Raw genomic sequence first — 25,860 nt, 5'->3', positions numbered from 1 at the left:
ATGTGAAGTGCACATACATATTGCATACTTTTCTCCATTCAGTACTATACTCATGATCGCGAATTTAAACACTCACGAAATCATGGGGAAGTCCTGATTCGCAAAAATGTAGACACTTTTTTATATGGCGCATACAGTTGACTTCAAAGTGTTGGTTATTAGTTGTCAACTCACTAAGACCAGGAGCGATCAGAGTGCAGAGTAATCATGCTTAGAAGGGAGGAAGGGGTATCACTGCACAATCTGGAGACGGGAGGAGAACGTAATAGTTCAAGGATGCAGATGGAGCTTGCAGGGGAGGACTGACGAAGGAATGATGAAATGAAACAAAGTTCGAAGTCTCTCGAGAATTATCAAAACTGTTTTTAGTTTATTAAGGCGATGGTCTTTCATACAGGCGCAGGAAAGTACACAACAGCACAAACCCTCATTTGAGGAGCCACCTTCTAGCACCTGCCAGCTGTGGTTATTGCAGTTACCATGGTGGTATCGAGGAAGTGACCACTCAGCTGTGAGCATTTTAGTTGTTGTCATGGCAACTGACATTGTTGTGGCAGGCAATTATTGCTGATCTCTTTGAAGGAAAGAGTTCTGGATATTAATGTCATCAACAGGTGCTGTGCCATAAAATGGCAATACAGTTTTTATGCCACAATTCTGTGCATGTTTGTGTGTGGGTGTTTTTTTTTTTTTGTGTACAGTGTGTCTTTTTTAGTGTTTGTTGTATGGATGCATTCTCAACAAAGAATAATGCCATGGTGCTCCATCTTTCGATGTCATCGAATGTAGTTTGCATTAGGCTGTCATTTTTTGTCATTTGTATGTGAAAACAAGTGTTACCTCGTGATTGCCAGTGGACACCGTAGTGTTTTACAGACTGTCTGAAATCCATGACGTGAAAAATTGTAACTAAAAGGACTTTTGAATTTTCTCATTTCATAAGCTTTAGGTGTAAAATTTAATTTTACTTGGCTATTGTGTCCAATTATGATAATGTGCTATCTTCAGAATCTTGTAGGGGTAAAGATGCTCTTCTATGAGCTTTGAACAATGATATGAAATGTAAAGAGTAATTCCAGCAATGCTCTTAGTACAGTTATGATCTGTTTTTGTCAAAGGAAATCTTCCTAACGGAATCACCAAAGCAAGGAGAGAGAGAGAGGGAGAGAGAGAGAGAGAGAGAAGGGAGGGGGGGGGGGTGAGAGAGGGGAAGGGGGAGATACATGGAAAGGGAAAGGTGAATCAGAATCACGGTTTCTGTGGGGTCAATACAACTATGAGCTCAACACCTGTGATCATCTGCTTGATATTTGGCAGCATTTACAGCATTGAGAAAATTAGGGAGATTAGGGAACAGTGATATCCCAGCCAAGTTCTGTTGACCCTCCTCTTCCTCTAATTGTAGCCCAAATGCTCTGTGTGTCGTCTCTACGGCAGGAAAGTAATAATATTTTGCTTGAAAAGTTCAATTAATTATTCCTCGTTCTGTTGATGCAGTTCTCAATGGCCTACAAATCCCCTTGTGACATTCTTTTTACTAGTTCGGACTTGTGAAATATGCCATACCTACAAAATTGTTATCATTTATGCATGTTATCCCCCCCCCCCCCAAAAAAAAAGGGGGGGGGGAAACAGTATTAGATAATCTGTGGGAAGACTTGATTTATTTTGATGCAATACTATTGATTTGTCATTTGGAGCAGTGGTTCCTTGAAATGAGACTAATCAGTGCTGAGGAGTTTGCCAGGGCAGATGCAATAACTTCTTCCTGTTCAAGAAATGGTGGTCTGTGACTGTTGCCTGAGATGGGTTTCCTGAGTTTCGCTGCTAGTGAGAATGGCTCGCAGAATTTGGCTCCATAAAACATTGGTATTTAAAGTCGGACGTTTGTCACCCCTAATGGTACGTTATGTCACCCCTAATGGTACGTTATTTCGTAAACTCCAGAACGACCGAAGTTTGTGCATGCAATTGCGCAATGCCAGACTCGGTGCCATATCCATAAATGTGTGGGACAATGCTGCCACTGAGACGGTCGTGTGTGTATGTGTGTGTGTGTGTGTACGCATCATACACAAACATTGAGACCGCGAGCTGCAGTGATTGGAGGAGAGAGGTCAGAAGACGGGTGGCTCTTTTGACCTCTCTTCATGCGCATGCGCACTGAGAGTGTGCGTCCATTCGGAAGCTCGCGTGGCTCGGACAGCCATTTTGGGTCAGGTGAATTTGAGTCTCAGTGTTGTTCGCTGACCCATTGAGCCAGCACTATTCTCATTCGGTGTCATGACATTTGATACAGAATGGGGGGAGGCAGCGTGTTGCATTCGTCTCTGTGCTGCACAAACCACTCGCCAAGATTGTACGGCTTTAAAGGAGAAAATCGCAGCAAAGCCACAGGGAAGTTGGGGGAATTAGGAAATTAGGGAATTTTTGTGTTCATTACAGAATCATGGGTTATTAGGCAAATGGATTTTGATTTCTTCTTCTTTTCTTTCTTATTCTTTTTGCCTTGGTGATAGTGATTGGGATATGCAAAGAATGCTCATCGCTTTGTATGGAGAATTACAAAATGTCAGCGGAGGAAAAGTCACAATTTTTATTCATGCATATTTTTTATTTAAACCCGTTCTGAATTTTGTGATATCCACATTGGTGCTTGCATGAGTATTAGGTTGCATGCCACCGTAATTACTGTTGGTCAAACAATGGAGATATTTTTGAAGTTCAGCAATTTGGATGGGCGCTGGGTGATGTAATGAGAGCTGTCGTGCCATATGGGGCTCTATTGTCTAATTAGGTGCTTACAAATATCTGTCATTGCTAAATTGTTCCAAGTCAATCTGGGCACTACACCAGGGCAGCGTGCGGAGCAGGGCATTTTGGCTGAATATGTGGCAGATATACGATCGTAGTACTCTGTGTCATATTTCATTGCATGTATCGACTTCTATGATGCATGGCTATTTCCTTATATAGGCCTGTCTATTTTGTAAACTGCACTTTTGAAGAGGTATCATTTTTCGATGGGGATATATGTGCAATAATTATTGCAGTGGTTTGCATCATCGTGTCATGAAGTTGATTCTTTCCGAAGTGGGTTCCCGGACTTTTCATGGCTGCTGTTACAGGTTTAGGTTTCCATTCGTGTAATAGTCCTGACCAGATTCAGAAAGCCTGTATAATGGTCATGATGATATCATTGTGGATATTATGTCACTTATATTTTTGTCTGAAGCTGAACTTACGCGGAACTTCATGTTGGTTTAAACAATCTTGGCAGAGTATTCGGATTCTGTCAATCTGATAGAACTTGATCAGCTGCAAAAGGATTGCCCATCCTTCAAACTTTGGTGAAGCACATTCTGGATCTGTTATATCTATTAAAAGCAGCCTAGTGGAATGGAGTCAATGATGGATTTTACCTTCTCTTCAGGATTATTACTTTGAAGACACCTTAGGCATCTCAGACACCATAGATGCTAGTGATGATGGCGCAGTTATACCCAACTCTGTGGTTGCCATCTGCCTCAACCTCCTGAGTTCAAAAGGAATCGTATCCTGGAATTTTAAATGCATCACTGACGGCGAGGAAGTGGGTGCGAGGGAGTGAACGTGTTGCAAAGAAATCAAGATGCCACTGAGCGATGAGAGACAGAGCATTATTCTAGAAGAGGAAGAAGTGGCTGGAGCCGAGACTAGTGCACTCTACGAGAATGCAGAGGTCAAAGTGGTCTTTCGCAAAAAGAGCCAGAGGGGTCGGAGAGGTAGGCGACCACAGGCCCTCGATAGGTAAGTGCCCAGAGCTCCCCCCAGGGTCTTGAATCAAGCTAGGGGAGGGTTTCATTCAGACTTATTGTCTGTTATCATGCTCCTTAGACACATTTCTAAATATGTTTTAAGTGATTCAATGCGCACACACTGATACTTGTCTTTTCATTTATTCAAACAGTTATGTTCTTTCAAAACTTTTCTGTCAAAAGCATGTTTGAAGTGGTGTACTTGGGTGCCCATAGTAGATTAAAACCAGGAATCACGGATTAACCACCAAGTGGTGTAATATTATTTCAGAGATATTTCCGAGAAAGACTGAATTCCGGCGTGCTTTCATACGAATGAGATATAATGTGTTTCTAACACACATACAAACTATTTTTTTTTCTTGCGTGTGCTAGTCAAAGTGATGCTAGTTAATGCGGGTTGACCAAAACAGGAATGGCTGGAGGAAAAGTATGTATCCCAGGGGGGAAATTCCCATTTTAATGAACATAGCAAATCATCTCACCAGTGAATATAGCAAAAGCATCTTATCAGTGGAAAATTTGAACATGGTTGAACGAAATTTGTGGCAATTTTTTACTATTTATCATGTGTATGCCCATGCAAATATTGGCAGTTCATTTGTTATTGGTGCTTGCAAAGTTCCATTATACAATGACCTTGGTCTAATGACTATGGCATTGCTTCTTTTAATAGGCCTCATTAGTTTTATTCCATGCATAAAACATCACCAATTTCACATCATTTAATATTTTTTCAATGGATGAGGAAAGATGCTGTTATCTGCTTTTTGTGCCTATCACAGTCATATGAATAATTTTCATAAACCAAAATTTATGTCTTGATTGATACTAAAATCTTGTCTTTGTTGAGTGCATACATGTACATGCACGCTCAGGTACATACAATGTAGTCTCAGGTTTGCTAGTGGTAGAATGATCTGAAAGTGTGTGTGAATTATGTTTTGATGCATATATGCCCATTTATTGAGCTCTGTGTCGTATGTAAATGAATGACTTTGTTTCCTCCTATAACCGGAGAGCTGCTTGATCAAGACATCAGGGTTCCAAGATCATCAGGGAAATCAGGGAAGATTATTTCACTCTTTTCCAGTCAGGGAAAAGTAAGGGAATTTGATAAAAAGGCCTCAAATAGGGAAAAGTCAGGGAATTTTGATTGGCCAAAAAATCGAAAGTAGTCAGTAAGACTCTGTTATTTTTTTTTTTTTTTTTTTTGCATACTAAATAAAAATCCACTGGATGAAACTGAATGAAAAATGGATGTGAAAGTGGAAATGAGTTGAAATAGTTATCGTGGAAATTTGATATTTTATCAGGGAAATATCAGGGAAAAATCAGGGAATTTTGTTTTCTTGAAATGCTGAGAACCCTAGACATAGGCCTAAGTCTTTCTCTTGAGTCATTGTGATTTTAAAAGTACTGTGAGACATTTGACTGACTCTTGACATTTGACTGACTCTTGTACAAGGATGTTGTGATCTGGTTTTTGTCCAAGTCATGTAACGTGAGGTCATTCACTGAGTATTAAGTCTTGTAAGGTTGAGTATCTCATTTGTAATCATTAAAGATGTATGTGTGCATGGGATTGATTGCAGGTATCAAGGCCAGTGGCGCTCACTCTGCTCTCGAACAGTGTTTAGGTTCCTCTGCTTCTTGTACTCCTCGTGGGGGGGGGGGGGGGGGGGGGTGGGGGTGGACGGGGTTGGAGGGGGTTGACTCCAGTAGGATGCAGCTTCAGATACCAAAGATCATATGATATCAAAACCACTTTTTTCTCTTTGTTTATCCATTCATCTGGAACATGAGCATCAACAACTTGAAATGTTAACCCATTGAGGACGGGTCCCAATCGGGCAGGTATGTATGGGAAATGCGTGTTGTACTACAGTGTAGTTGTAGCAAAATCAGTCCGTCCTCAACGGGTTAAAGAAAAAAAAAGATTAGGCACATCGGAGACCCCTCAAGGAAAATATAACAAGACGTACATTCAAGCAAGATTGCCCTCCGGATGCAATTATTGGATTACTGTGACAATTTATTTCAGTTTACAGCCGACCAGGTAGCTTGTCGGATTTGATGACGGATCCGAGGCATGCTTGACAGTCATTAACCACTCCCACCACCATGCAATGTCTTGTCTTGCCGCTTCTTTGTACCCATGTGTGTAATGAAGTGAATTTGTTACACCGGTATTGACAAGAGGGTGGAAGGGAAGATGTGAGGTGAACCCATTTTGTTTCCATCCCTGGAGATTTTGGTCAGTGAGAGAGAAGCAGCCCTAAATGTGCTGCGGGCAGTATTACAGTACATACATAGGCTTTGGAAGACCAGCATTCGCCCGTATATAACACATTATGGTACAGGGGATGGTGGGTTGAAAGTGCTCATGTACATGTATAAGATGGCATGCTTACGGAGATAGGAGTGTGTTCTAGGGACGTTGCAAAGAGTTAGGTGCACACAACATTTGTAGTCTTTGAAGTTTTCAGCTTGTAGTTTTAAACTGTGATACACGTCCACACCACCCCTGATCCTTAAAATCAAACTTTCAAGGTGAACCCCACTCAATGATTAAACCACCAAACTGGAAGAAATACATACAGTGCTAGCCATAAACCCAATAATGTGTGACTACTGTAAAACCAAAAATGTTTGCGAGAGACAAGATTTGCAAAATGAAAATGCACCCAAAAGTTTTTGTCAACACAGTGTAAGCATTGAATGCTGCAGGGAATTCACAAAAATTTTATGCTGCAAAAAAAGGCCATTGGATCCAGTTTGTGAAAATTTCATGCTGCGAAAATATCTTACTTTTCAGTGTACAGTAGTATACAACATGCTCTTGATGTTGACCCAGAATCTACGGGGGGGGGGGGGGGGGGGGGGGGGGGGGGGGGGGGTTTCATGGAGAGGTCACTTTTGAATTTGTTGATTATGTTGTCCACACAATGCAAGACTATGACCCCACCCCCCCCCCCCCCCCACCCCTTTCTGCAGCAGCTTGTGGATAGAGAGTAAACCCTAAGAAATCTTGTGGTTCAGTTCTAAATATCAATCAAACATGTTGGAATGCTATTAACTTTTGAGTTCATATACGGGGTTGAGCAAGGAGCTACTCATTGAAGTTTAAAACTTTCAGCTAATCTTTAAAGGTTAGTAGCATCATGGGAACATAACTAATGTTTACAGGCGTGACACACCAGCACCGCACCATGAGACAAGCAGCTGGGTCTACAAACCCACCAAAGGGGTAAGATGGAAGAGGCATTCCTAGAATGACGCCGTGCTGGTTTGCGTGCAGCGTCAGTTGAGAGACGGAAGGACGTTAATGAGGTGTGGAATTAAAGCCCTTTGCTTCTCAACTAGTAACATGGTTTTCCCCATTCTTCATGGTCCATAGTGACTAGAATAGTAGTCTCATTCAAGGCTCTTAAACATAGCACTCGATTCATGAGATACATGTATATTGCAAAGGAGCATCATTAATGATTTGACTCTTCGAAAAAACACAGATTCCTGGTACGTAATTGGTGAACTCTGTCGGTATCCATAAGCAAACTGTATTAAGGTTGAGCTGGGAAATACCTTTTCTTGAGGTGTGGCTTATTTTAGGATGTAGGTCTACTGTGAAACACTAAATTTTCGTGAATTGGAGCCGACGGCCTTTTTCGCGGTGTGAAATTTTCACGAGTTACCTCTAACATTCAATGCATATAGTGTAGACAAGAACTTTCGTGTGCATTTTAATTTTGTGGATCTTGGCTCTCGCGAAATTAAAATGCACGCAAACATTCCTCCTTTTACAGTATCCTTGATGTTTGATTAGGTACTGCTCCTGGTAGGTTCTGCATTAAGAGTCTTCATCCTCAAAGGTTGCACTGGTGTCCGCACCACTCTTTCATTGGTAGAAAGCGGCTCCCACTCGGGCTGTCTTGAGCATTGTCTGTGGCCGGGGGCTCTTCATACGGTGTGAAAACCAGATCCTGTCTGTTGACCCTCAACAAATATTCCGAAGCATCCTCAACTTGTTGGTCGGCCTTCTCATGTGACCAGTCTCCATGGAGATGAGACAATTGGGTCTTCTGTGTGTATGTCTTTCTCCGGAGTTGAATGTTTGAATATTTCTCCAGCGATTGCTACAACATAAAGGGCTCCGCACGCCGAGCACGGTAACGGCGACAGTCCTTTTTTTCTTTTTCTTTTTTGCATTGGTGCGACAAAAGGAACCATTTCTGATTCTGTTACAATTATCACTTAACCCTACAAATAATTTTGTTACTAAATGAATCTTCAACTGATGGTTTTCCTGCTCTTGATTTTGATATGAGAATAAAATTTTTGGTGATTTTGTACCAAAATTATGATTTTTCTTTTTAAAACAAGACATGGTTCCTTTTGGCACGCCATAGCAAAAAATCGGACTGCTGGCATTACCATGCTTGGTGTGCGGAGGCTGTAAAAGACATTTTGATGCTATATGCCCGATTGTGCCCCATGAGTCATGAGTCATGAATTAAGTCTGCCATTGTGTGCTACTGTCAAGTGCATCAGCCAGAAGCTTTGGGGTTAATAAGCTTTGATGTGGTCATAAGGTGAAATATAAGACATCTCTGTAGCTGATTGCAAAATTTCAAAGAGATTAATTGAATATTCATTTTTACGGAGCTTCCTTCATTATATGCCCAATTTAGAAATGGATGGTAAAATACATTAATGAGGACTAAAAATTCACTCAAGGGAGACTAATAAGCCACATTCTCACACACAAGGCAAAAAAAAAATTGAAAAAAAATTTTGAATTCCCAAAGTACAATGTAAGAATTTGGGGGGTTGTTTGCCTAGTAGTTGTGGACAGACAAATTTCTCATATTTCTAAGAGTCTACTGAAAAATTTTTCTGTGTTTACATGTTATATTGAAGGAATAACATATGAAAAAAAAGAATTGCGAATAGCGTTATCTTATTTAGTTCTGCGCCCTTCAAAAAATAGTGCTATTTCTGCCTCCTTGGAATCCGTAATTTCAACTAGAGCCTCTTTGTGCAATGAATATTTTGTATTACCATGTGCAGTTTAGAAGCCCCCAAGCAAGTGTTCTGGTAACTAGTTGAGAACAATTTAGGGTTTAAGAGTTAGAATAATAAATGTAAGATTTGAAGAACCTATACTAGTAACCACTGTTGCGCTAGTTCATAGCGAAGCACTTAAATTGACTGTGATAATGGAAATTTGGTATGCCCTGCATGATGTACTGTGAAAGTAATCTTTGTACAGCCAGTCTGTAATCAAGGGAGGGTATAGGGTGGCAGACGATTGGATTTCCCCTAGATCAACCCGTGTCCGTGGGCCTGGGAATTAGCATGCAGCGACAGTTTCCTGACTGCCAGCGCAATTCCAATGCACTGTACGCTTGGCGGGAGAATGAAGGGAAGTGCATTAATCGGCTCGATTAACTAACAATGTCAAGTATATTGGACGTTTACAAACATATTTTGAAGTGGGGGTGGGGTGGGGGGAGAGAGGGAGGGGTGGAGATGAGCGTCCCAGTTGTGCACAGTTAAAGGTTATGTTAACCTGTGCTTAGATGCATATGCGACAAATTGCTTTTGCAGTGACATTAAAGCTCCAAACAAGATGACGTGCTGTCTGATGGGTGCCTTGCAATAAATGTTTGTGTTTATTGTCACATTTGCAAAATTTAGAATCTTTTCAGCCCTTATTCCACATTAGATATTAGCCACTTTGTGAAATCTACCTCTGTAAAATCACCCCAATCAATGAATAGGCATGTACATATTTCATTCTCATATTCTCAAAAGTAATACATGGACTGAAGTAACACACCATATAAATACAGAATATTAGCTTAAAGGTTAAAGGACTTTATCAGACATAAAGAGAGCCAGCATCGTTAGTCGTGCTTCTTCTTTTTTTCTGAAGAAATCAAGACACTTGGAGCTCAAAAAGAAGCTGTAGATCCATTCTCTGTAGGGAAAAGGGAAGCAGTTTAATGATTCTTCACTTCTCTTCGCTTTTAAAACCAGGATGAACTTTTAATTACATAAAGGAAACAGCCTCTTCTGTTGCTACGTGCTGTCTGCAAACAATGTCTAGAAGATGTGTTTAAAGTCACACTCCATAATCAAAGCCACAGTCCGCCTGTGCCCTCTGCTTTTTAGGGATGGCACATGGCTAGCTATCCCAGCGGTGTTCTATGTGAGTTCCCAGAGGAAGTGTATGATACATTAAATACATTTTACTTTGTGATTGGTTCTGTGTCAGACATCTATTATTACAGGGATGCCCTCCAAAAATAGCTGGGCAAGTAAAGAGACTGTCACACTGATGTGGATGAACACACACACTCACACACACACACACACATACATGTATGTATACCAAAGCATCGCTGTTGAAGCGAGGTTGGATTCTAGAAGCGAGGTAAGGTGACATTGGAACCGTGTGGTTTCACGTTTGCCCTATACACCTTGTGATGCGTCGATGACTGTTCATCATTGTCACATGTTGGGGTATGGGAAGTAGAGAGTAAGTATGTAGAGGGGGGGAAGATTCATCTGGCGTCGCTTGCCTCTGTGCACTTTCACTCCAGCGATGGGCACAAACCCCTGTGACCCATTCAGTCTCTTGTGACAATGAGAAAGTCATTTAAGTCGAATTCTGTCGCATCATCCGTAGACTTGGTCGCGGACACCAATATTCCTGTGATTTGGACTTTAAAATGTGCGGGACGTAAAATTTGGATACTCACCTTCACCATCCATTGAATGTGGGGTTTCCATTAATTTGTGTGAATGCAGTCAACAAGGAATTTATGACTTGGATTAAACAAGTGTCATATCGACCGAGGAAAAATGATTAAGAAAAAAGCTGGGAGGTAAGTCTACTTGATTCTTTGCCTTTCCAGTTTTGGAAACCATTTTTTTTTTTTCAATGACCACATGATTATGAGCTGTCATAAGAAAACTGTATTTATATGCCAGATCAGTAGAGAGTCTAATTTTTCGTGAATCAGGACTTCCCAACATTTTCAGGAGTGGTTAAATTCTTGAAGAGACCCCGACTTTGGAAATTCACGAAAATAAAAACCACTACGAAAATATATGGCGTTTACAGTATGATAATGTTTTTTGATAAGTGTGACCTATCAAAGTGCATTTTAAAGCTGATTTGGGAAAGGACGAAATTCAGATGAACAGAAGGATGGAAATTTTCTATGGTAGTCAGAAAATTGAATAAGAAAGTTGTAGAATTTTTGAAGTTTCACATGTTTTTGCCAAATTCCCATGAATGAGAGGAGACAATGATGTGATCACCTTACAGCTCTCCATTGAATTGTTCGAAGAAATATGAAAATTATAATTTTCTTTAAAGGCGTTATTTACCATTTGCAGATGAAACAAAAAACCCAGCTTTAGTGCTTCAAGATACAAGTTCTAAAATGTGAGTTAGGAATAGAAACTTCCAATGTAAAAATGTTAATCAGTATAATCAATGTTAAGTATTGTTAAATATACAAAATGTGAACAGCAGTTTTGATGAAATTATTTCTAGAATAAGCCATCTACAATTATGGTTTATTGAGGAAAATAGCGATATCTCCTTATGTATTAGGCTTTATTGAGAAATGTTTATATGTTAGGATGTTTTATGAGACAACTGATGACCTACACGTATACATCAAATGTTAATGTAATAACTAGAACTTTTTTTTTAAAAGTCACTGCTGCCAATGGTAAACAGTACCTTTAAGATGTGTGTGCAGTGGGAGACTTGTGAGATGATGACATTGATCATCACTGTTGCCAATTTGAGTAGACCTACAAGCTGTATGAGGTAGCAGTTCATATCGCTGATTTGTGAAAAGGTAATAAATGGAGTTGAATATTAGTATATCAGTCTTCTGCCTGTATATTGTTAGGGGGGGGGGGGAGGTTACTAGAAGTCGATATTCTGGACAGACATGCCCCCTCTATGAAACCCCACCCTTGACAGTTGCAACGAAAACATTTTGACACGACGGTGACGAATGACATACTTAGTTTTCACCAACAGGAGTTTCACAATATTTCAGTGTCGAGACAGAGACAGATCCAGATATCGGTGACAACTCCGACTCCGACAACCCGACAACTTTGTATTGTAGGATTAATGACAGCTGTGAATCATTTTGACCGGCATCAAACACTTTTGACTTTGGATGAAAACATTTTTTGAATCATTGGTGGGAAACAAGTGCCTGGGGAACAAGTCTACAATCCCATGCCTTTGCCCTTCCACAGTATGTGCCACATTTCATGTTGCAGACATAACCTGTCACTTTTAACTCCCCAGACGTGTCTGTGAACCTGACTGGCAACACTGTGACTCATGAGCAGTGGACAAAAGAAAAAAGAACTACAACAACAAAGAAAACATAACATCAACAACAGGGAATTACTATACTGTAAAACATGATATATTCGCGGCATGAATTTGTCGCGAATTGGAGCCGACAGCCTTTTTCATGGCATGAAATTTTCGCAAAGTGCCACTGGTGTTCAGTGCATATAGTGTAAACAAGGACTTTCGCTTGCATTTTAATTTCGCGAATCTTGGCGCTCGCGAAATTCGCGAAATTAAAGTGCACGCGAAAATTCCTTGTTTTACAGTATATGGTGTTTTTTTTCTGTCACCTTCACAGATTGAGGTAGTGGCACACTTTGAACAGAAATATCAGGTTTTTTGATTTTTTTTTTTTGTTTTGAAATGCTGGTGAGAGCTTTCTGCAGTTTTATGCTGTGAGGGATTTTCTAGATATTGTTGGCATCAATTTCATGATTCTAAAAGCTTTATTTGACTGAAACCATTTACTGGAATCTACACCAGAGCTTCATTGAAAGATTGATATGACAATTTTTTTTGTTGTTGGAAAAATGATTGTATTTTCCTTTTTTTATCAGATATTGAACGGTGCTTTGTTCAGCAGGTAAAATCCAGATCACATGTCATCTCATGAGGTGTTTTGAATTAGCCCTTCCCCCCAGGAAAAAAAAAAGAGACAAATTATACCAGGATTATGGTCAAATGACCCGAAATACACTCAACTGTTTTAAAAGCAAAATACTGCTGGCTTCATGTTGTGTGAATGCGAAAGCTGGTTGAAAAGAAACAAACTTCACAGCTGGAAGAAAAATATAAGGAGCTTCCAGCCTTCCCTTCTACAAAGAAACCATTCAAATGAGTTGGGCTTGGTTCTGGTGACTAACCACATTGAGATTATTGCAGACCAGTGAGAGTCAAGAACCTTTCTAGGGCCTGATTATTTACCGGATGTGTATCGAAAGTATCCAATCTAGGGATAACAAGGGATTGTTATTGAAAAAAAAATTGGAGCCAGGTTCTTACCATTGACTGGCTCTCCTTCTTTTACTCCTCTTAACTGTTGTTTGGTAAACATATATTATGTGGGTTCAGTGCATGCAGAAATATTGAAATAGCACACATCAGTGAAGTTTGAAATGAAAAAAATTTAGAAGTTTTGGTATAAACCAAAAACAAGGAGGTCCTAATAAAAGGTGGGACCCACCTTTTATTATGACCACTTTGTTCTGCTATGATTTTGGATATCTCAGCCATTCCAAAATCAACTTTGAATTCTTCTTAGAAGTGTATGCTCTTCAATATTTCATAAGTGTTTTCTAATTATCTTGCAAAAAGTTAAATCTGAATGCCCCATCTCAACCAAGACTAGTTCCTTGAGACTGTAGAGTTAGGGATTAAAGGCATAATTTACCATTTGCAGATGAAACAAAAACCCAGCATTAGTGCTTCAAAATAGTTCTAAAATGTGAGTTAGGGATAGAAACAACCAATGTAAAAATCTGAACCAGTATAATCATTTAAGTATTGTTAAATATACAAAATGTGAACAATAAATGTTCCCGGACTAAACCGTCTACAGTTATGGTTTAGTAATGAATTAGTAGTGATATCCTCCATATATCTTAGGCTTTATTGCCAAAATTTTATATGGTAGGATGTTTTGTCATACAACTGACCTACACATATGCATCAAAAGTGATATCTTGAACATTTTTTAAAACACTGCTCCCAAATGTAAACAGGACCTTTAATCTGCCCTTGACTTTTTTCCTGGGGGGGGGGGGGGGGAGGATGTCAGGGTCGATGATGTCTCAATCCAGAATTCACAGACAATATTTGGTATAAAACATTTTTTGTCATTAAATTAGTCATTTCCATCAAGGTTGAATAATGTTACCTGTTTTACAAAAAAAAAATCAATAAAATCTGAGAATTTTTTTTGTAAGCCTGTCATTCCAAACATGCATGATTGAACAGTGCATTATTAAACATAAGGGCAAGGGTCACCATTTTGGTAGGTTTCGGGCAGAGTACAGGCTGTCTGTGTTTGGTAACACAATTATTATTATTTTGAATACTATTTTTTTTTTCTAACCAAAAGTGGATGGGAGGGAGTGTAGGCAGATTCTATACATAGGTAGGATTGATACAATGTACAATCTTGAAGGCAAACAGCCTAAAATTAGACATATGCCAGACAGTGTGGAAGGGATAACAGCCCACGATAAAGGGGGATTGAATTCACATTCTTCAGGATTGCATCGATAACCGTCAGATTGGATGAGAAATTGCAGAGTAACGGAGTCAGATATTGCAGGTATCGGTTTTTGTCCCCCCCCCCCCCCCCCACCAGCTCACAGCGAGGGCATATATTCGGGAGCAGTGCGTGCCAGAGATTGGTTGCAACAGGCATAGTTTTGCAATCTGCGATAGCCCCCAGGGCGAGTCCCATTTGCACCTGTCGGCAATCAGACTGGCCACCACGGAGTGCGAGGGGTCCTGACCTCAGCATCAAGAGAGCGGCTTTGTCTTGGTTTCCGTGAAGAGAAAGTGCAGCCACTTGGGGTGATATTGGCTGTCTTTATATCATATTATATAGCCTATATCATGACCGATGCTTTGTTGATACACCATCTTTTAAAAGATGTGTGAATCTAATTGATGTATGAGGTTGATTTAAAGGCCATTGCAGCGTTGATTGAGGAGCATTAGTACTAAGAATTCACTTACCTTTTGTATGCTTCTGTTCATGTTGTGCTAATTTTTCGGAAGACATGAATTTGAAATAAGATCAGAAGCCAAAGTGAGATGTCTTTATATATGCTAGGAGGTAGTAAATTATATGTCTTATTTTCAAAGCATTTACATTAAGCTGAAGCTCATTTTAACCCAAGTGACAGCTTATATTATTATATGATTTTATCTCAACATTCAAATTATGGTCAATTCATCATAGTTTCTTTTTTTTTCTATTTGGGCCTTGAGAAGATGCTTCTAAAAGACTTATTTTCATTTGTCAGTGTTAAATACAGTGTATTTGGGTCTGTGGTATTTGGAAATGAAATTTGACTCCACAATACGCTCCCGTTTGCTGAAACAAAATTGACAGAAACTTGGAGAGTTTTGGAAAGGAGCTAACACCTTTGGAAGTCATGTTCTCAGATACGACTCTGTGTGGGCACTTGCATGTACACGAGTACCTCAAGCACTGATAGCTGTTTGAAATTTAATTTGTGTGTGCATAAAATTTGATGAATACAGTTATGCGATATAGATGAGTGCTGAAGAGAAATCAGGATACCGGAAGGAACAAGAAACATTATTAGAGACGCTCAGCAAACACCCTCTTGATGTGATCAATGACGTCGGTCCTTCCCCATCTGAAACTGATGCTCAGATGAGCATGAAACATACATGAGAAGTAGACAGCCACAGTGCTAAAATTTGATTGGTAAACCAGATCGTTGATTCGTTCAGCATGCAAGCAAGCGCCGCGTGTGGCGGCCCATTTTTAACATGTTTATTTTGGCAGCTCATTTATCACGCATCATTTCCACGGTTACGCCATTTGAATGTGACATCAGGAACCGAATCAGCATCCCACAGTAAGGTTCCTGGTAAAACTTCTGCTTCTATTCTTTGAAGAAGGATTCACTCATTAGATAGGTCTCTTTTCTTTTATGTTGGTTGGCAAAACAACCAAACTTTTTAACAAATGAACAAACAAATGTAAGTTGTGAAGGTTTGCTCTCAGAATAGCTTGATGTTTACTACAGTTTCTGAACATACACAAGGAAATACTCATCATTTGCAAAAAAAAAGGAGTTTCATTAGACTCTATATAATTCTGTTTGTGATTATGAATGCAAATTGAATAACAGAGAGAAAATCACTTGTGGTTAATTGTTACCAGGCTAAAAGGAAGTTGATATTATGTAAAGACACAACAGGTGCATACATACTGTATTAATTCCGCTGTCAAAAAAAATGTGTCATGAATCTCACTGGCTGCGTCAAGCTTATACGATGAAATCATCGTCGTATTATTATTATTTTCCATTTAGAATCCCCTCCCCTGTGTGTCTGGCTCCCACCTGTGTAACAGCCCCCCCCCCCCCCCCCCCCCCCCCAGCATGCACTTCAAAGCCTTGTTTGCTTGTGGTTTGATGGTCACTCATTATGGCATACACTTGTGCTGGTAATTCAAGCCTCTACATGTACAGTGATTTGCTGGGCTTTCACCTTGCGCTTTTTGCATACAGCTTTGTGTGTAAGTTGTACCAGCCGTGTCCCGAAAGTTACTAGCACTCCTCATCACGCCCATATGTGTATAATTAACACTTTATTCTCTCTTTTTTTTCCCTTCTTGCAAAGAGGTCATTGTTGCCATTATACTTTATTTCATGCAAGGATGGCAACAGTGACGTTTTTGCAGGGAACTTCTGACATTTCTCTTCCTCTGGATGTGACTAACCGCCCTCTGTTTCATTTATTCCTTTGTGACCATGAAGTCTATTTACCTGGGAAAATGTGAAAACCAAATTCAAGTAAGTATGCATTCGGCCCCTTTGCTAGGCCTTTGACTGTGCTCTTTTTGAGTGGTGTATATCTCATATGTACATATATATACTGTATATATATTTTTGTTATATATTCTTAATTTTATTTTTTGCAATCTTGATTTTTTTTTTCAGCATGATCTTCAATCAAAATGCTTTTAGTTCTTATAGTTTATGGAATTCACATGCATATGTTACTCAGAGCAGCACTAACTTGTGAATGTTAGTGAACTCTAGAGAGCCTCGATCAAAATGAGATTCGTGTGGTCGGTGGTGCTCTTCACTCGCCGCTTGCTTCGTGGCTGGCATGTTAGCCCGAGGGTTGCGGCCGAGCTCTTGTCATCAAATAGCATCCCTCCGTAGAACATGAGCCATGTTTTCTGCGTGTGTTGAGGTTGGCATGCAAACTTTTTATGTTTTCATCCGTGATTCTTAATGAAAGTGCTGTGGGGTATATTATGTAGTACCTAAAACTTGATGGTAGTCATCCTCCCGAGGATGGAGTCTCAAATTTTGATAATGAATATGTTTTGTCCACTGCCAGTATTGCCAAGTAGTGTAGCCATAATAACAATAACAACAACAATAAATGGGGAAAGGAAAAGAAAAGAGCTACTAGTTCATCAAACTCATTTTCCGTTTGATCCAATACTGCTTCAGCTATTAAAGTTTATTTTTACATGAAACTACATGTAACTTGATGTGGAAAGAATTCAAGGTGTAATGTGGGTAGGATGTACGTAAGTAGAAGTAACCACTTGCTCGTAATTACCTTGATGTAGGTGAAGAATTGCAGGTCCAGAATTTGGATTTTTATCAGCAAGGGCTATTTCAGAAAAAAAAAAGAAAAAAAGACACCTTTCAAAAGATGGATGAAGTTGAAATATTGCTGGGTTCCATTTCTTCTTGTGTTTATTCTGGTTTTGTTGCACTGGACATCAATCAAAACTCAATTAGAGACTTTATGTTTTTGTGTAATTTGCTTTAGCTCTTTTCATTTTGCTTGGTGTTGGGATACTTGGTGTGGCTACGAAAACAAAGTTCTCCAAAAATTGGATGTGTTTTGATGAAATGGGTATTAATAATGCATGAGTAACTTTAAAGAAAACTGTTTAAAACATCATATTTGTGACTTTGTACAATCTTTGATGATGAATAAAAGGGATGAAGATGCCATGTTGTGATTTTTTTTTTTCTGCATACCAAGTTTTTGCAGGCATGTGAAGTAAAGGAGCTGGTAAATGAGAAATTTTACTTCCTCCAGACAATGTTGCTGAGTTGACCACTCAGTGTCAGAGCCTGGCGCCTGAAGAATTTCTGGGACAGTGCTGTTTAATGTGAAATGTTGCCATTTAATTTGAAATGATACCCTTGACATCATTGTGGGGTATCATAAAACATTGCAGAAAGTTTTGCTGCTTTCACTACGTACTGAGATAGAATGCATTTTCTGTGTTCAGTAAATCTTTGATGTGGGAAAGTGGGGCATTACAAAGAATTGTCTGTAGGATAAACCATAATTGTGATTAATTGGACAGTCCAGCCCGATTATGGACTTCCATAGAGCTCTCAATGCAGTTTAAATGACCACACTGTCTGTGAACAAAAGTACGCGAGACATACAAGGCGTATCAAGCCTGACTTTATAACTTGTTATGCGCGGTGTAATGTGTCCCATATTTATGTTTTTGGCTTTTCGTTGGCATAGCAGTGAATTGTGGACTCCGCCAAATGCCAAAGGTAACTTTGACCTTTTTAGACCAGCATTTTGTATGTGTTACAGATGCTTTAGTGCAATCCAGCTGCATTTACACTCTTTTGGAAGGGGGGGGGGGGGGGGGAGGGAGGGGGGATAGAAATATCCCCATAGATGAAAACTAAAGGTTGGCATCTTCTCATATGCTTTCTGTAGAGAAATCCCTAAAATGTTCAAAAGTCTGTTAATGTATGGCATATCACTCACTGTGGGCATTAACTCTTTCTGTACCAGGGACTTTGGACAGTGTGTGTACAATGCTATGGGGTTTTCTGTGCCAGTCAACACTCAAAGTTCACATAGAGTTAAAGTTGTCCGATGTCCATGTATGAGTGGAACCAACCCTGTACTTCGCTAGAAGTGATGGGACATGATTCCAAGCTGCTTAAAACTCAGATATATTTATGGTATCAGTATCATTTTTCTTAAACAGAAATAAGAAAATATATGATGCACCATCTCATAAGCGATATGATGTCAGAAAAATACTGATATTTTTTAATTTTTTATACCAGATATGAATTTGTCAGATGCCGAGCTTTAAAAATTAATATATTTCCGTACTATAACACGAGGACAATATTTTCAAAAATAATTAAAAGTTTGAAAACTGTAAAGGTTATGGTTCTGAAGTCGGCATTACATGCATTTTTTTTTTTTTTAATGATCTCTGACTTTATGCGGGTAACGTGATGGCACATCACATATATGCTTTATAGATGGAAATAATTTCTTTTCAAAATTTGATTTAGCATGTGGGAGTATGCAATTAGCTTTTTTTCAAATTCAAATTTGATCTTTGCCTTCAAAATATGTTCATTAAATATATGTCTTTAGATCTGTAATTATTCACAGCCTGCAATTTATTTGATGTTCCAAGGTAGTATAGAGTGACAAGGCATGCCAAATGATGCCCCCGTAAAAAGTCGCCAAGATATTTCAAACTTCAGAATGCGACCAGACACGTATGTATACAAAACTTATCCCAATCCAGATTATTTAGAATGCTAGCACTGCATGCAGACTGCTGCCTTGAGGTATGCCATGTTTCGCTTGTGAAAAAGAAAGAAAAGGAAAAGACGCCAATCAGAAATTTGCTACTGTCAAGCCGCGCACAGGAAATGATGAAATTGGCTCCGCAAGCAACAATAATTGACTCTGTCCCCGCAAATCCCTTTTTTTCGCTGGGAGTGATCGGATGCCGGCATCAAAACCAAATGATGAAAACAGACTCTCATATGGATTGAAAGGAAGAAAGAATGTCAATTCTGTGTACCTGATATTATCCCTGTCTGATCCTGAAAACTGAGTATGTGCATTATTCGTGTATTATTTCCACCGTAAATTGCAGGATCATGTTTCTTGTGTATCTCCTCCACCCGCCCCCAGTTTCTCATGCCATAGAAAGTTGGAGGGGTGTCTGAGCAAATTGGAAATCTGATGGCGAGGAAATTGAAGTTGTGACGCAAAGCTCACCCCGAGCCCATTATGGGTCGTTGGACTCAAGTAGAGCGGCTTACGTATGTCCCAGCAGAGGGCACAAATAGATCTGTAATTCTCATTTCGCAGAGTGGTTTATTTTTAAGCTAGCTCCCTGTAATGTCTCAGTGGAATTTGAGGGAGGGACTCGGCTTGATAAATTAGCCGTGCCCAAAGCGCCCAAGAAGCCCTGCAAATTGGCAACCCCAAAATCCCTCAGACCTCTCTACCCACCCTTTTCCTGCCCACCACCTCCCCCAACTGTGATGGATACTGGCTATGCTAACTTTGATGACTGTCACAGAATTTGCCCGATTTCCATCCTTATATGTGGAAATAAACGGAACAAAGAAATTTTCATAACCTCTGAGAACTGTTGGCAGGCTGTAACTCATACAAGACGAAACGGAGGAACCAATGTGCATTCAGTTAACTCAAATATTTTAATTGTCTATAACCGTGAATCTTGGTGTTACAGCAAATGATAAAAAGAGAAAAAACGAACATAAATCATTCCTGCTCAGTGGCTTTCTGGCTCTTAAGACTTTATTATGTTTAACTTAAATTGGACTTATTTCACCTCGAATGGCTGTCGCGGGTGTACGTTGCGTGACGATGGCTTATGACGACGATGTATGACGATGACAATGCAGGTCGACGACGGTGTCGGTCGACGACGGGGCCCCGTTACGCTGGTGCTGGGATGGACTGTCGCGTGGTCTGTCGTAGCAACTCTTCGCGATTGCCGTTCGCATGGTCGCTCTCCTGACGGACGTCTTAGCGGTGTCTCCTCAGCATCCAGGAATGAAGTCCGGTCGACAGTCTATGCTCCCTTTACTGCCTCCGAGCTGGTCGACAGTCAACGCCTTTATGAACCTGCCTCTTGCAGTGTCAGTGGGCCCTTGACCCTTCGGGAAACCCGGAAACCCTTCAAATATTAAAATATTCAGATCACTTACAGCCAGAGCACTTGAGCACATTCATATTATCCTAATCATCGTTCAAATTACCTCATTATAAATATACAAATGTATCTCAGCTCATGCAACCATGAATAGCAACCATTCTATATCACATATTAACTTGAGCGTTTAACAATAACCATTGTATCTACATCACATATTAACTGAAACCTTTATCACAATTCACTCTCAATTCGGATATCCATTACACAAACGAATTATGCCAATTGAATACATAAACATTTCAGAATTAATGCACTTACCACTGTCTGTGGGTATCTCTAGTTAATACTGACTGGGGTGGCGGCCCCTGTCACCGTTACCGAGTGGACATTCTCATGCAATGTGTCACGGAGACAGCACCACAGCGTGATGTCCCCTTCAAGGCCTGATGTCACACTGCCGCTCCTTGCCACACATAGCACTACCGTGGCTCTATCGAGAGCGGTCTGGAATTTCTTCTATTGAAATGCTAAACAGTTTGCATAAATTTACATGCTTAAATGCTTATTTACAAATTCTATGCAAATTGACCTCAGTGGAGGAGAGCGTCTGTCACTCCACTCGTGACAATGACACTTTTTACTATACATTTGAGTGACCATAGTATTAAAATGATCCACCACTTTCAAGACAAAGAAATAACGTATCTGTCATATTTCCAATCCGTGTATGTGAATTCAGTATAATCATCTCTGAAATAATATTCTGGGACACTTGCCTGCACATCAATGAAAGTATCAAAACAGGCAGAAGTTGAAACTGCTTGTCCAATAGTGGCAAGCCAATGGAGTAAAATAGAGTCTGTTAGAATGGATATGGATATCTGTTAGAAGTTTAACAAGTATGAAAGAACCAGATTAATTCCCCACACACATTGTACTTGTATGTGGACACAAGCCAGCAATGATTTTGCAGACAAGCAAATCTCAAGACAATGTTCGACTTCTCAATAGTGAATTGAATTATAACACAAAGTGTGATATCTGCTTTATGGTCACACATCATGTGTATGACAAAAAGGTCATCACCGTTGTTACATTGCCCTTGATATCTAATACCCTTAGGCCTTTGTGCTATAGGGATTAGGAGAGGTGCACTTGATGATGAATCATATTAAATGAGGAGAGACATATATGAAAAGGTATTTTGTGTCAATATCAATATCAATGCACAGTAGAATAAAGTCTTGAATCTAGACTGGGCCCTGTTGCATAAAACCCTTACCGCTGGACTTACCGCTCCTTTCTAGCGGTAAGTCTTCAAATTAGCTGTAAATTTTATAATATTTGATGCTGATTGGCTGTGACGCCTAATTTTGACAGTAGTTACCATTGAAATTCAATGGTAAGTTTTATGCAACGGGCCCCGTTTAAGATTCAAAACGGTAGGATGTACCATACTGTACAATTGATATTTAAACGCAACGTTTAATTTTTTTTTTTTTTTTTTTTTGCTTTGGATATGTGTATTGATTTTAAAATGATTATATTAAAGGATGAAATGAGGGTCACCCTGTCAGTGCATTTGATTCGTTGAGCTCCAGAATCTAGGATGGTCATGCAGTGGGAATATCTATGTTGTAAAGCTGAAATACAATTGTAGATCAGGTGTGAGTGAATATAATACACATAAAAATATACATTTTATGTGTGTGAATGTAGTGTGGCAAGGACATACACACATTCCTCTTCGGAAGATGATGAACAAGCAGGTTGTGAGAGTATTACTCATGTCGGGTGGATTAAAGACAGAAGTTCCATGTCTCTTTAACCCGGCGGGCGTTGTAGCATGATATTTGAGGCAAAGCTGTGGTGATTAAATGGCACAACACGTGAATGCATGGATGGGACTGTTGCCAGAACTAGCTTTGATTGCTTTTGCCGCAATCAAAGTGATTCTTTCTGTAGTGTACTGTTGTTGTCTGAGAGTTGCATTGCAAGTCTGCATGGTCGGGGGCATCTTGCCGTGATCCCCTCCCCTGTCATACAATGTCAGGTGATATATCCCCCCTCCCCCTCAGCTAGCGGTACGCTTCCTGTGACTTTGCGCGACCCCTTCAGCCGTCACATCCTCAGGAACTCGCAGCAACGTCTGTACGTGTCATTGCGCATTAGCAAAATCTTGCTGCAAGAAGGGAAGGTATTAGGGAAAGGGAAGAAATAATGTTGCAGGATAGTGCACGGAGTGAATAGTTTCTAACGAAAAGACTGATTCTTGTGTATGGAGCCAACCTCTTCAAGGAACCATGTGCCTTTTGTGGATCCGCTAGTGTCTATTTATAGAGAGGGGGGAAATAGCTTTGAGTCATAGCTAACTGTGCTGGTGGTGCACTGTTGGCTTAGTTATCGTGCATTATGGGTATATCAAGAGTGTAACGTGGATCAACAGCAACACACTTATATGGACTTTTTAGGTGGACCCTTGTAGAGGACCTTGAAAATCTCACCTTACCCATGTGCCTTGGCGTTTAATGTGAGGTGACAGTAACAAGGAGGGCACAATGAGATACCTTAACAAGAAACAGACTGCAGCCAGATCCAGCCGGTATGACCCTTCAGAAATTATCGTTTTCTAATCTTGCAATTTATTACACCTTTCATTGCATTGTTATGTGATCCTACGAAGTATTATTTGTGATTCTTATTCATAGTTTGTGTCGTGTATTGATCATATGTTGGGACTTCAAGTTCCAAAAATCTACTTTGAAAGCATTTATCAGTTTTATAATCATATCTTTGATTGAATTAGACAATTATAAAAAAAAAATAGTTGCATGTGTTCAAAATTCATCAAAAAGTACACATCTTGTATGTCTATGTGATTCAAATTTACATACTGCAATGTACAGTTAGTATATCTCATTCAGTGTTGCGGTAAATTGGCGCTGTGCTTCATGGATCCCAGAAAGAAGGGCTTGCTTCAATTTTGCAGTCACACTAAATTGTTGCTAGCCCGCACAAAGGACGCTATCGCGCAACGTGGGTATACAGTTATACCAAATTCGCCGATAGCGGCCTTTGTGCGGGCAAGCAACCAAATATAAATCTACTGTCAATGAGATTAAGTTTGGGTTTTCGGCATTTTCTGAAAGAGTAGTTCTCATTTCTGTTGAAATCTGAAGTGTTGAAATTTATTGCACTGTACATTCAACTTGAGTGGAGATATCAGAAAGTTTTAGAGACCAATATGTGTGTGACTGTGTGTGTGTGTGTGTGTGTATGCATGTGTGTGTGTGTGTGTGTGTGTGTGTATGTGGGAGGCGAAGGTGTATTTCACTTTTTAGCTCACCTGAGCCAAAGGCTCAAGTGAGCTATTGCGATCGCCCTTCGTCCGGCGTCCGTCGTGCGTCGTGCGTCGTCCGTCGTGCGTCGTCCGTCGTCCGTCGTCCGTCGTGCGTCGTCCGTCGTGCGTCGTGCGTAAACTTTTTACATTTTCATCTTCTTCTTGAAAACCCCATGACCGATTTTCATCAAACTTGGCAGGTAGCATCCCTAGGGGGTTAGGAACTCAATTTGTTAAAATGGGCACCATGCCCCACCCAGGGGGCCCCCAGGGGGGCCCAAACCCCCCAAAATTAAGGAATCTGTAAAAAGCTTCTTCTCTAGAACCAGAAGTGATAGAGCTAAGTTAATACTATGAGTTAGTACATTGATGACTGTAGTTTCAAGTTTGTTCATGGCAGAATCAGGGGTGCCCCCCTTGGGACCCAGGGGAGGGGGGTGGGGAAGGGTTCTAATGGGGCCTAAATTGTACATTTTCATCTTCTTCTTCAGAACTCCATAACCCATTTTCACCAAACTTGGCAGGTAGCATCCCTAGGGGGTTAGGAACTCCATTTGTTAAAATGGGCACCATGCCCCACCCAGGGGGCCCCCAGGGGGCCCAAACCCCCCAAAATTAAGGAATCCGCAAAAATCTTCTTCTCTAGAACCAGAAGTGATAGAGCTAGGTTAATACTATGAGTTAGCACATTGATGACTGTAGTTTCAAGTTTGTTCATGGCAGAATCAGGGGTGCCCCCCTTGGGACCCAGGGGGGGGGGGTGAGGAGGGGTCCTAATGGGGCCTAAATTGTACATTTTTATCTTCTTCTTGAGAACCCCATGACCCATTTTCACCAAACTTGGCAGGTAGCATCCCTAGGGGGTTAGGATCTCAATTTGTTAAAATGGGCACCATGCCCCGCCCAGGGGGCCCCCAGGGGGCCCAAACCCCCCAAATGAAGGAATCTTTAAAAATCTTCTCTAGAATCAGAAGTTATAGAGCTGAGATAATACTATGAGTGAGTACATTAATGACTGTAGTTTCAAGTTTGTTCATAGGAGATCCAGGGGTGCCCCTCTTGGGGGTAGGGGGGGGGGGTGGTTGGAAGGGTCCAAATGGGGGCCTGAATTGTACATTTTCATCTTCTTCCTGAAAACCTCATGATGAATTTTTGTCAAACTTGGCAGGTAGCATCCCTAGGTGGTCAGGATCTCAATTTATCAAACTGGGCACCATGCCCCACCCAGAGGGCCCCAGGGGGCCCCAATTCCCCCAAATTAAGGAATCTTGAAAAAATTGGGCCCTTATTGTACATTTTCACCTTCCACTTGAGAATGCCTCGTCAAATTTTGGTAGAGCTGTGAATAATTTAGATTAGTGACTGCGTGAAAGGTGAACTTGCGATACTCAGGTGAGCGCTAGACCTGCGGGTCTCTTGTTTTTTTTTTAAATTTCTAGTCATAAAACATTTGAAAGTGCTCATAAATGGGAACAAAAATCCACCATAGATTGCCACTGGCAGCCAAACAATCAGACATAGCCTTGATACTCATTAAAGTTAGAAATTATAATGACTATATGTCGTGCCTAATAAGTACATTGTATTTTTTTATGCCAAGTTGCAGGATGATCGGATCCTGTAATCCCTTCCTAGCCATCAC

The 25,860-nt window shown here is 40.3% G+C and overlaps 1 protein-coding gene across 1 annotated transcript in view; it reads left to right on the top strand.

The window, feature by feature from the left end:
• The first annotated feature begins 2,983 nt into the window (after positions 1-2,983).
• LOC139740919 (inactive rhomboid protein 1-like) overlaps positions 2,984-25,860 on the top strand; it is an 88,453-nt gene continuing 65,576 nt past the window's right edge. The window contains exon 1 of the mRNA XM_071651507.1: positions 2,984-3,789. Coding sequence (XP_071507608.1) covers positions 3,632-3,789 — 158 coding nt within the window. The 5' untranslated portion in view covers positions 2,984-3,631. The remainder of the gene's footprint in view (positions 3,790-25,860) is intronic.

This window comes from Diadema antillarum, unplaced genomic scaffold (assembly GCF_040938485.1).
Source record: "Diadema antillarum isolate AM-2024a unplaced genomic scaffold, OU_Dant_1.0 seq00000891_RagTag, whole genome shotgun sequence".
NCBI lineage: Eukaryota > Metazoa > Echinodermata > Echinoidea > Diadematoida > Diadematidae > Diadema > Diadema antillarum.
The sequence above is the reverse complement of the archived record's forward strand: the minus strand, read 5'-3'. Positions and strand labels throughout refer to the sequence as shown.